Source organism: Mixophyes fleayi, chromosome 4, assembly GCF_038048845.1.
Source record: "Mixophyes fleayi isolate aMixFle1 chromosome 4, aMixFle1.hap1, whole genome shotgun sequence".
NCBI classification, from domain to species: Eukaryota; Metazoa; Chordata; class Amphibia; order Anura; family Limnodynastidae; genus Mixophyes; species Mixophyes fleayi.
Window position 1 is genome coordinate 295,629,303 of NC_134405.1, and position 11,988 is coordinate 295,641,290.

Consider the following 11,988-nt stretch of genomic DNA (forward strand, 5'->3'; position numbering starts at 1 on the left):
CAGTAAATCACAGCCTTTGTAGCTTAGAAAACCACTAGGGTTTTTAAAACACATTTGGGATCCTAGCAGAGTATGCTTTGCAGATTGTAAGCCCTGTAGAATAGGATCCTCTAGACTGGAGGTTCTCATCCTGTGATTCAGACATCTCTGGGTGCCAGAATCTGTTTTTGTGGGTCTCTGATTGTGAGATATGCAGCACATTTTATTGGAAACCACGTATTTTTTTTTTGGGAGGGGGGTCCCAAAAAAATAGTACATTAACTCTTGGGTTCCCAATGGCATACTAACACCTGCATCAGGTGTCACTTCTATCTGTCTGTATATTTTCCATTCCATTTTTAAGTGCAATGCTTTATAAATAGGTAGTTATAGGGATTGCAATACATTAGCAAATTGCTTCAAATTGTAATAGTAAATGTAAATAGGTACCAACAATCCTGGGTTATCCTCAGAGCCTTGATGGTTGAGGAATTTGCTCAGATGGGTACAGTGAGAAGGAAGCTAAAAGATGTATAAGATTGTAAGCTTGCCAGCAGGGCCTTCTTACCTCTAGGTATGCATGTATTAACCAGTATTGTTTTACTACTGTTTGTTCCCACTTGTAAATCGATACGGATTCTGCTGGCACTTTATAAATAAATGTTGATGATGATGTTGATGACGATAATGCATGTGAGCAACAGACCACTGTTATAGTGTACTGAGTGGGCTTAATGCACGTGATCTATTTTATACACTTGTACCAATCACATTATATGTCACATACAGTATACACATCATCCATATATGTATCTCATATACACATACATAATACATATATTGGTAGGTAGGCACTAGATAGCTATAGTACCTAACTGATAGATGGTGTTTATAGAGCAGTTCTTATTAGAATGATCTATTAATGATCTTAATAGTATAACCAATATGTTAATAATTACAGTAGTCAAGCTTTTGCTAACTTAATTTCTCAAATACTGAAAGAGAACTCTCAAAATTATTTGAACTGTGCTGATGTAGTGTATAAATAATGTGTCTGAATAGGTTCAGCAGAGAGTCGTATAGATATTGGATAGATAGATAGATAGATAGATAGATAGATAGATAGATAGATAGATAGATAGAATTAAATAGACAAACACGATAGATACAAAGATAAAGATAAAATAATATTGAGAGAATAAAACAATACAGATGGAATACAGATGGAAAGAGGGGGAGAGAGGGGGAAAGAAAGAATAGAAAGAGAGAGAGAGAGAGACGAGAGATAGCATGCAAAAAAGTTACAATAATACTGTCAACAGAATTATCATTGAACGCTGTAGAACTTAAGCTGTTCTGACAATAACCCTCTGAAGACCTTTTATTTCGGAACGTGCCTCTGCCTTCCAGGCTAATCACTGTTCTTGTTTTCTTTTTCTTTTCTTTTTCTCCCCTTCTTTTAATAGACTAATGAAGCTCAAACAAGTAGGCTTAGGCTAGTGCTAGCTCACGTGTCAGAGATAGGACTTTCCCCTGTGATTGGCTTGCTGTAATTATAGGCACACTCCCGGGGGAGAATGGAAGCTGGGAACATAAATTATGCAAATCACAGAGAGTGCAGCACGGGGCAGACCTGATGCCTTGATTCATTCATCCTTCAGTCCAGGGGGGAGTAGCGGGGAGGGCTATTGTTTTACACAGTATATAAGGTGTCTGAGGCCAGTCGTGTGCCAAACTCACTGCTCACACGAGCTGATAGCAGCAAGGATCACTTCAAAGACAAGAGCTGTCGCGTGTCCCTTTTAGGACAAGAGGATCTGAAGTTTTCTCCTTTCAATTCTTCAAGACATTTCTTCATTGTAACACTTCAGCTCACTGTAAGTATATCACCCTACTAGTATGCAGTGCATTAAACATTGGCCAGGGTACACCCCTATATGTATACCAGTATATTTCCTTTTCTGTTTACTATTATGGTTATAATGATTATTAGTAGTTGTAGTTTTAACACTTAGTTTGTTAAGCTTTAGCTTTAGTTTGTGTTCATTTGCAATAGGTAATAACCTTTTTTGTATACGTGTGGGCTCCTATACTATAAAAAACCACACATTAAAAACAAACACACATTTATAAAGAGCTTACTTTCTTTTGTTGTTTTTAATATTATATTTTTAGATCTTTTTCATTTTTGGGCTTCTGCAAACGTAGCAAGCTTGTTACTCATCACATTATATGTTGCCTCTCTCTACAGAACTCCATCCAGCATGGACAGCGCATACTCTGACTATGACGCCTCCAGCCAGATGTCATTCTCCCCATCAGAAGATGAAGATTGCTCCAGTCTTCAGTCCTCATCTTCTTTCTCTTCTGGACACCTCACTTCTCCAGCGCCAACTCCAGAGAAGTGTGAGGCAGACAAGGAGAAGAAGAGGAAAAGGGGAAGGACCAGAGTGAAAAACGAAGCTGTCCTCCACACCATCAAAAAAACCAGGAGGGTGAAAGCTAATGACAGAGAGAGGAGCAGGATGCACAATCTTAACTCAGCTTTGGATGAACTCCGAGACATTTTGCCCTGCTTCCCTGACGACACCAAGCTAACTAAAATTGAGACCTTGCGATTTGCTCACAATTACATCTGGGCTCTATCTGAAACCTTGAGGTTAGCTGACCAGACCAAAGACAAACCTCAGAAAGAACTGGTGTATCCTGGGTATATGAGTCCTACAGCCCCACCCAGCCCTGGCAGTGATGCTGGTTCATGGATGTCCTCTGCCTCTCCATCCTCTTCCTCTTTATCAGCCTGCACCTCTAACCCAAGCAGCCCTGCCATGTCTGAAGATTGTTACTATGGTCCTAAGAAAAACCTCTTTTCACTACACACCATGCCACAACACCTTATCCAGCACTCGTCATGCTTTATTCAGTATCAATAGGTTTAGGCATATGGTGACCTATTTAATATTCGCCTTAATGTGTGAGCTTTCACTTTGTTTGATCTATACGTCCTGTAGTGTGATATAGAAATAAGGGTTGACCTAAAATTCTACATGCTGCCTTAAAGAACAATGGTAAGGTTTCACTTGCTTCCAGAACTATTTAAAACAAACAAAAAAAAAACTTTATGAGAGCCTACTCGTTGTCAAATAAGATCCACGCATCGGCAAGGCTTTCATTATCTTTGCACTTTTCCACAAAACTCTTATTGTGTTGTTTGCTTTCATTAACAATTGTCCAGAGCCTGTTTTCAAGGCGTCTGATTAAAAAGAAAAAAAAACCAGGTCAGATTTTCTGATGCAGACTGGGTGAAAAGTCAATTTTACAATTTGTAAAACTCTCACGAAGAAAAATGAGCATGAAAATTTGGTTTGGATACCCTGACAATACAATGAAAAGACTTGAATAGAAGACAAGGCGTTGGGCTCATGCATTATGTATCTTGACCTCCAGTACTGCTGTCTTCCTATAGAGTAGGACTCAATCCTGTAGATTGAAGTTCTCAGACTGAGAGCCTAATGGGAGTTTAATTTATTCAAAAAATGTTTCATTCATATGAAAATGTATTATTTTTGTATATAAAGATTTTTATTCTATTATGTATCATTTTTTTGTTATTTGTACTGCAGATGTGAAAATAAATTTTCTACCTTTTTATTATATCACTTTCTCTGCGTCCACTTGCTAATCTTCAGGTGTTATAATACTTGCATAAAGATGCACTAAATGTTCTAAACGTACAAATAAAAATACAATAATAAAATACAATACATATTCTTTTAATGATACCTATTGGGGTATGGAATAATGAGGATTTTCTTCTCGGGAAAATAAAACATCTTGCAACAGATTTTCATATAAAAGGGATTAGATGGATCAATACATGTGGCAGTTGGGTAGGAAATTTAGGGAGGGGGCAGGTGGGTGCCTTCAGCGTTAGTGGAAAGTGTTCAGCGACCCAAAGCAAAAAGAGTATGTCATAAAGTAGTGACAACTATTCCTCTGTCAGCACTGCCCCATTCACCTTTAAAAAGCTTGTAATCCTGACAGCATTGCATTGCTGTTAAGGCAATTATAATCCCGCTGTAAAATTTACAATACCACTCATTACAATGTATAAGAAAGTGAAAGGACGTTATTAACAAACGCTAAGTTTAAGCAATATAAATATAAAAACGTGATACAGACATTTAATAAATGAATCAACAAACGCACTTAAATGTAGGAATTGAGGGGAGTGCTACAACGGTGTATCACTTTTGGCCAACAATTAACGTGATAATACACATAAACCACACGTTTCTTTTTCTTCACTTCTCATTATGTATGAGGTCTACAACTGATTCACTTGGGTTCTATTGCTTGGGGGCTTAGCCCGTTTCTATAGCGGAGGGTAATTCCTCTATTTGTGAGTGCAGCAAGGGGTCCAGGCAATGGGGCTGTAGGTGCACGTGTCTGGGGATAGCTTTCTATTTGAAGTCTTTACGAGGGGCACACCATGGAACAAACTCCACAAAAATTCACCAGCTTCCTGCTGGAAGCAAAACTCAATCCAATTTCATCCCCCAAAAAACCAGCTGTATGCAGACAAGAGTCACCAAAAGGAAGATTAACCCTGCACACAGCTTGGACATTGGTTCTAATCTTTTAGAAGATTCTTTTTTTTTAAAGTCGTTTTTAAGCGTGACACATGACAGCAAGACTTAAAGGTTGTGTTTTGCTGGCATGAATGTAAAATCAGTTATATATAAAAAGTCAAATCCTTTTGGGACTGTCCTGTTCTCAGATTCTCTGCTAATTAGGAAGGGGCAACATCGATAATTTTATTTTTTTTAGACACCGCGTTGAAATAAACATTTATTGGTCCCATTGGGCATATAAACTGTTTCGCGATTACGTGTAACACGAATATTCGTGTCATATATCATTTGTAAATGGTGCATCGTTGAGATTAGACCAATAACTGACATAGCAATAAAAATATATAAATATCCCATTCGCCTCTCATATCTCCCCTCTCAATGACCCCTCGTTAAAGGATGTTAAAGGATGATTACGAGCTTCTACTCCAGCATTATACAAATATCTAATCATATAGCATTTAACCCTAATTTTGGCCGTCGGGACTAATATTGGCTGGTCATTTATTTCTGAATGGATATCCGAGAATAACATTGTCTAAAGCAAAACAACTGGAAAGTCACATATTGAGCAAGTGTGGTATAGAAGTCGGCATTTGGGCACAGCTTCAGATAGAATACCGAATTAACATGAAGATCGCAATGTTTCTATCCCTATGTGGCCCAAATTAAGTGAAGGCTAGTATGGCACAACGTTAGAACATACAAATGTTAATTACCCCATTTGTAGTGAGTGAATGGATTATTATATTGGAGGATGAAATAAATGGTATCATATCAGATAACAGCGTTGCTGACTAACATCTCATTACAGAGAAATTACCAGAAAATGACATGACCTCCTCTGTCAGCAAATGCTACTTACACTTTGTTCTTGTGTCTTGATTACTTCTCAGACCTAGGATAATAAATTCGGTCCTATTAAGCATAATTTAATGACGAAGTTGGATCTATTTATACGTAAAATTTATTTTTGCTTCAAGACTCTTTTAATCAGCAATATAGCTTTTGCATGAGGAAAAAATAAAAAGCTTCCTGCTAGCACAGACAAAATAGCTGTTGCCTTTTTTTACAGTACACCCAAGAGGTTCCTTCCATTGATAAGGCAGTATATTTACTAATTTGTTACTAGCATCATCATTGCTATTACAATAGACATAGCAAGGTGTTGTGTAGTCCTGTGTTACATTTATAGGAAAAGCAACTTAATCTATAGTCTAATCTAATTTTTTAATTGCAACTTTTTTGGTCATTCTTCAGCTTTCAGATTGCAGTAGTTTCTGGAGTATACTAAAAAAGACAACACAATGCTAACATCTGAAAGACATTATTTATATGGCCCTATATATTTCTCAATTACATTTTTTAATAAACAGTTAGGGCCTCATTCATTAAGATACTCAAAATGAATGTAAATTGTGTTTGTTTAAAAAACATGCGAAAATCAGGCAGACGCACATCTAAAAAGATAATGGTATCTGTTAATTACATAGCCATTAATGACAACACAGTAAAAAAAACAAATTCTTCAATAATATACATTAGCACTTCTGCCTTACAGCACTGCTGTCATGAGTTCAATTCCCGACCATGACCTTATCTGTGAGGAGTTTGTATGTTCTCCCCGTGTTTGTGTGGGTTTCCTCCAGGTGCTCCAGTTTCCTCCCACACAAGGGACTGATGTGGGTGAGTTCTCTGTACAGCGCTGCGGAATTAGTGGCACTATATAAATAAATGGTAATAATAATAATAGCACGCAAATGCGATCTTCATCACTAGCAATCGGCACTTACACCCGACCTGCAGCTGGTGCAAGTGAAACAACAAAATAACACGTACCTTTGAGATGCCCAAAGCTGGAATAGGATGTTGCTGCATGTGCTCTAGGTGGGCACACCCTTACTGCACATTGACATACGACCCCTGCCACCCTTGTTCTGCCTATGGAATGGGCATGTGCAGAGTGATTTTTATGCAAAATATGGCACGTATCAGCATCTACGTTTCTTTTAAAATCAGGCCCATAGTTCAGATTATACAAAATTTAAAACAAATAGTAAAAATATATAATAAGTAACATGAACAGATGTTATAACCTTTGAGTTTTTGAGAATTGGGGAAGGACATTTAAGAGATATTAGTCAGGGTTACCTAGAGAAGTAACACAGGTTTATTCATAGTATCAGGCCCCATTTTATGGGAACAACGCTAACAAACTTATTCAAAACAAGAAAAATTCCCTATTAGATAATGAGTTATTTTTCCATTGTTAGAAATTCACAGAATGTTCTTGATAATAACAAGTTTTCTCTGGGGGGGTTGGGTGGGGGGGCGGTTGTCTTCCAATAAGAGGCTATTCTGCACTTAGATACTGAGCAGCTATGCAAGGATACTTACTACAGGCTATACATTAGAGAGGGATCCTCTTGTCACACGGTGGTTCTAAATTCCAGCTCTTTCCAAATCAGTGATGAACAAGGATAACATACTGCTTGTAATAATTGGCAAGACCACCAGCAATGAATAAATGTGACCTATCACCACAACACCTGTAACGAAGTAATGACGAGTGACTTCTAAATACAAAGTGGCATTTGACAGACGAAAGGTACCAGCTACAGAATATTTTTTAGTATTTTTGTGCAACTAAAATGTTGCAAGAAGACACATTGTCAAAAAGAATGGACCACTGTTAAAAATCCAAGGTCATGCCCAGTGCCTTCTACCATTGTACCATTGCCTGAGACTTGGGGAACTGCTGGTCGTACCACAGTAGAGTGTACAGTTCACATATAAAACTGGGTTTCTGCCTAGGTTCAGGTAGTCTTACTGATGATCTAAGACATTTCTCAGCTAAATATGAGGCTTGTAAATATTTCAAGTAGTTCAAGTTGGGCAGGTGGCATTTATCTTGACAATCTCTTCAAATCAACGTGGAGTTAAAACAGATAATATCCTTTAGTTAGTGAAACATAAAAGTATTCAGTTATAATATATTTCCATAGGTTAGCTCAAAATGTTAGTTGCAAAAATAAGGTTCCATCTTGTTCATTCTAGAAATTCTGGATTTTATGACACTATTCTCTGTTCCTTTTTTTTTCTGGCAGCAAATGCACACACAATTGACACTTTAATTGAATACATTTTTCCGTGTAGCTGGAAATGCTGCCCCGTTAGGGCACACAATTCTCTCTGTGCTATGATCCATGGCCTCCTGCTATAGGCCAAATTGATGCGTTGGCAATCACATGTGCACTGCATGTATCTGGGAGGAGGAGGAGACTCGGCCCGGCAACTCTCTTCTGATTCGCTCTCTGTATTTTAAATATTATTATTATTATTATCATCGCAGATTTGTAAGGTGCTCTGCAGCGACGTACAGTAGGGAAAACAGACATATGTAAAACAGGGACATATAAGGTAGATAAACTAAATGCAGACATGAAAACAAAAAGTATGACCCTGCTCATTAGAGTGCATATATTCTAATTGAAAGAGGGCACAGCTGAAACAATAGGAGTGAATGTGGGTGCATTATTGTGTGCATCATCATCAGAGATAAGGTAAGTTCTCAAAAGAGATGGGGATTCAGAGAGCGTCTAAAGGTTTGAAGGCTTTGGTAAATTCTGATTGGGATCCCATAAGTTGGTAGCAGCATGGGACAAGTTCTGTAGGCGGCAGTGAGGGAGTGAGAAGTAGTTTTCAGAGATGAGGCAAGGCACAGGTCAGAGGTAGATCTAAGGGGTTGGGTACTAAATATCAATGTTGATAACACCGACACTACGTACACCGACATCAGGATAATGAAACTTTGATTCCCGACTACTTCATGTTCCCGACTGTTGAGAAAGCTGACTTACAAGAATTTCCACGGATGGACAGGCCAGCACACAGAATGACGTCAGTTGTAAACACGACACTATTATTGGTGGTCTTGAGGGGGCAATGCAAGTACGCGTTGGCTGGACAGTGTAGAAGGATTATTTAAAAGCATTGCCCAGCCAGCACATACTTGCATTACACCCTTAAGACCACCAATAATAGTGTCGTGTTTACAACTGATGTCATTCTGTGTGCTGGCCTCTCCATACATCTAAATTCTTGTAAGTCAGCTTTTTGAACAGTCTGGAATATGAAGAAGTCGGGAATCACAGTTTCATTATCCTGATGTCGGGATTAGTAGTGTCATTGTTATGTCATAAAAATGACTACCACCAGATCTAAGAGGGTATGAGGGAGAGTATTGTGATATGAGATTTTAGATGTATGAATAGATGGTGTTGATAAGGGCTTTGTAGCTAAGGCTGAGTAATTTGAATTGGATTCTGAAGGACACAGGGAGCCAATCTAGCGGTTTTCAAAGCGGTGCAGAAAATGTGCAGTAGAAAGAGAAGAGAAGAAGATCAGTCTTGCAGCAAGATTTAGGATGGATTAAAGTGGGCATACATGGGTGTCAGGTATGCCATATAGAAGGATGTTGTAGTAGTCAAGACGGGAGATGATAAGAGAATGGATAAGAGTTTTGGTAGCATTTTGGTTAAGAAAAGGTCATATCTGGCAATGTTTCTAAGGTGGAGTTGACAGGACTGAGAGAGAGTCTGGATTTGATGAATAAAGCAGAGGGCAGAGTCAAGTGTGATACCAAGGGGTGATGCTTGGGAGACTGAGGGAACTGTTATGTTATTGAAACTGAGGGAGATTTTAGGGGAGGTGGTGACTCTGGTGGTGACTCTGGGAGGAAGGAAGATGTTAAGTTCTATTTTTGGCATGTTGAGCTTCAGGTAGCATTGTGACATCAATGTGGAGATAGCAGAAAGCTATTTGGTTGCACAAGATAGCACAGAAGGGGTGAGGTTAAGGGAATAGATAGAGATCTGGGTGTCAACAGAGTAGAGGATGTATTGGAAGTCGAGTGATCAAATCAGTTTCCCAAGAGAAGAGATGTAATTGAAAAAAGTAAAGGGCCAAGAACAGTTTCTTGTGGGACCCTAACAGTGGAATAAAGGGAAGCATATGCCGGAAGTAGAAGTGGTCGGGAATTGAACTCATGTTCGGTAGGAAGTGAACCATGAAAGAATGGTGACATGAAGACCAATGAAGTGAAAAATGTGCAATAGAAAAAGATGATCAAGAGTGTTAAAAGCAGCAGAGTGGTCCAGGAGAATGAGTGTGAAGAAATTATCCTTAGACTGTGGCAAGTAGATTATTGATCACTTTTGTGACTGCAGTTGAAGTGGAATGTTGGGGTGGAAGCCTGAGTGCAGAAAGTTGAGTGAGGAGTGAGAGGAGAAAAAGTGAGACAGGTGGTTGTACACCAATTGATTTGGAGGCATAGGGAAGGAGAGATATAGGGTTTAGTTGGAGAGCAAGGCTGGATCAAGAGATGGTTTCTTTAGAATTGGTGAGATTAGAATGTTTAAAGGAGGATGGAAATGTGCCATTGTAGAGAGAAATTAGTGAGCTAGACATGGGAATGCAGTGACAGAGAGGGAGTCAAGAAATTGGAAGGGAAAAGGTTTAAGAGGACAGGTTGTAGGGTGAGATGAGATGAGTGCACAGACTCTATCTCAGTTACCGGAGAGAATGAATTGAGGGTGGATTGGGGAGTGTAGAGTATGTAGAGTGGGTGGAGGGTGTGGAATTTGGCACTAGCTCATATTGTGTCGAATGGTGTTCATTTTGTATTTAAAGTAGGTGGCAAAAATAAAGGGCTGTGAGGGAGGAAGGGTGAGGAGATGTAGGTGTATAGTGAGTTGAAGGTGGCAAAAATGTGACGTCGGTTAGAAGACTGGGTGGATATTAGTGATTTTAGGTATGTTTGTACAGCAATTAAATGAGCCATGCTATAAGATTAAAGGATGAATTTATAAAAGAGGAAAAAGGTATAGGAACAATATTTCCTTGATTGAAATTAACAATTATCCTTCCAATGCTTATTTTTTTTATTTTTTTGGTACACCAGGGACCTGGATTTTAACAATTGAAACTAAGGGCTTTCAATAAGTGTGCATTCAAGAACCTGTTTGTTACAATTCTAGGAGGATTAATTGAATCCTTCAGGGTTCAGCTGTGATTGGTAGTACTTCTCCTAGGGGTGCGGAGTCTAACAAAGCGAAAGGTTTTCACCAGTGATCCCCGCAAGGTAATTTGGACTTCATGGCTTCCTCTCTGCAGGTCGTGGCCCCCTAAGGAAGTTCCCAGCGAACCGTGAGAGAAAGAGGTGCAGGATTGCAGAGCGTTACCACTGGGAAGTGGAGTACACAGGATGCGATGATCTGCAGCAGTGTTACCACTGAGGAGGGGAGCACAGAGGATGCGATGGTCTGTGGCAGCATTACCACTGAGGAGTGGTGCACAGAGGACGCGATGGTCTGCAGCAGCGTTACCACTGAGGATCTCACTGAAGCACTGGGAGCCAGTTTCAAAGGCAGGAGTCTGACTAAAAGAACCAGCACTGCAAGATGTGAGGAGGAGCCTAATATTGCGCTGTCAATGAATGGACTGCGAATAGGAGAATTAGGAGAGTTTAGAAAGTGAAGCGATTCTGCACATACGCAGATCCGCCGGTGGAGTGACAGCTAGCGGCTGAACGGAGTGGGGATCGGAAGACAGGTAAATGCGCCAGCTGTCAGGTGGAAGCCGCGGGAGACCGGCGTGTGACACTGTTTATATTATGTGTGTCTGATATTATAATTAAGGCTTGACTTACTGCTTTACAGTATAAGTAAAACACTTATGGATTTAAGACCCGAAGCATTAACGTTATGTTTAAAGTTAATGTCTATGACATGAGTGGTAACCATTATGTAAACTGACTCGTGCATCGTCCTTCATTAAGGCTAAATGGATTTCTTAGCAACTAAATGTTCTTGCAAGGTTTCTAAGGCATCCTGGTATTAACAGGTAGTAGATGCTTTGCTGACTGCTCGGTTTATGCATGTAGTACTCATGTGATAAATATAGTGAGTCCATTATTTACAAGCTGACTATAGTAACTGGATTAACTTTGAGCTAATCATGTACTCATGGCAGGGATAAATATAAATGTTACATTTTGTCTGATTTAATCTCCCATTGGAGTTTCTGTATAGTGACAGCTAGGATTTGTTGCCAGTTATATAATTGATGCAGCACTTGTGCGGGTTAGTGGGTAATCTGGTTTAATTGGACAGGTTTTAGAGGTTGATAAGTGGTAAGGTGATAGATATGTGGGGATTACACTGTTTGACACTATAAAAAAGCACCATTACCAAGTGTTTGATACAGCTTTAAAAAGGAGCAGACACTGAAATTTTACTGTAGCTTGCTATGATCTAACCTGGCTATATTTGTATTTAAAGTCCCATTAGTGCCCTTCATATAACGTTTAGTATAA

General features: G+C 39.2%; 1 protein-coding gene across 1 annotated transcript; it reads left to right on the forward strand.

Annotated features, from left to right (window-relative positions):
- The first annotated feature begins 1,720 nt into the window (after window positions 1-1,720).
- Window positions 1,721-3,635, forward strand: NEUROG1 (neurogenin 1). The gene is made up of 2 exons (XM_075205365.1): window positions 1,721-1,856; window positions 2,231-3,635. The coding sequence occupies exon 2, from the start codon at window positions 2,244-2,246 to the stop codon at window positions 2,910-2,912; it is 669 nt and encodes a 222-aa protein (XP_075061466.1). The 5' UTR covers window positions 1,721-1,856; window positions 2,231-2,243; the 3' UTR covers window positions 2,913-3,635.
- The last annotated feature ends 8,353 nt before the right edge of the window (window positions 3,636-11,988 follow it).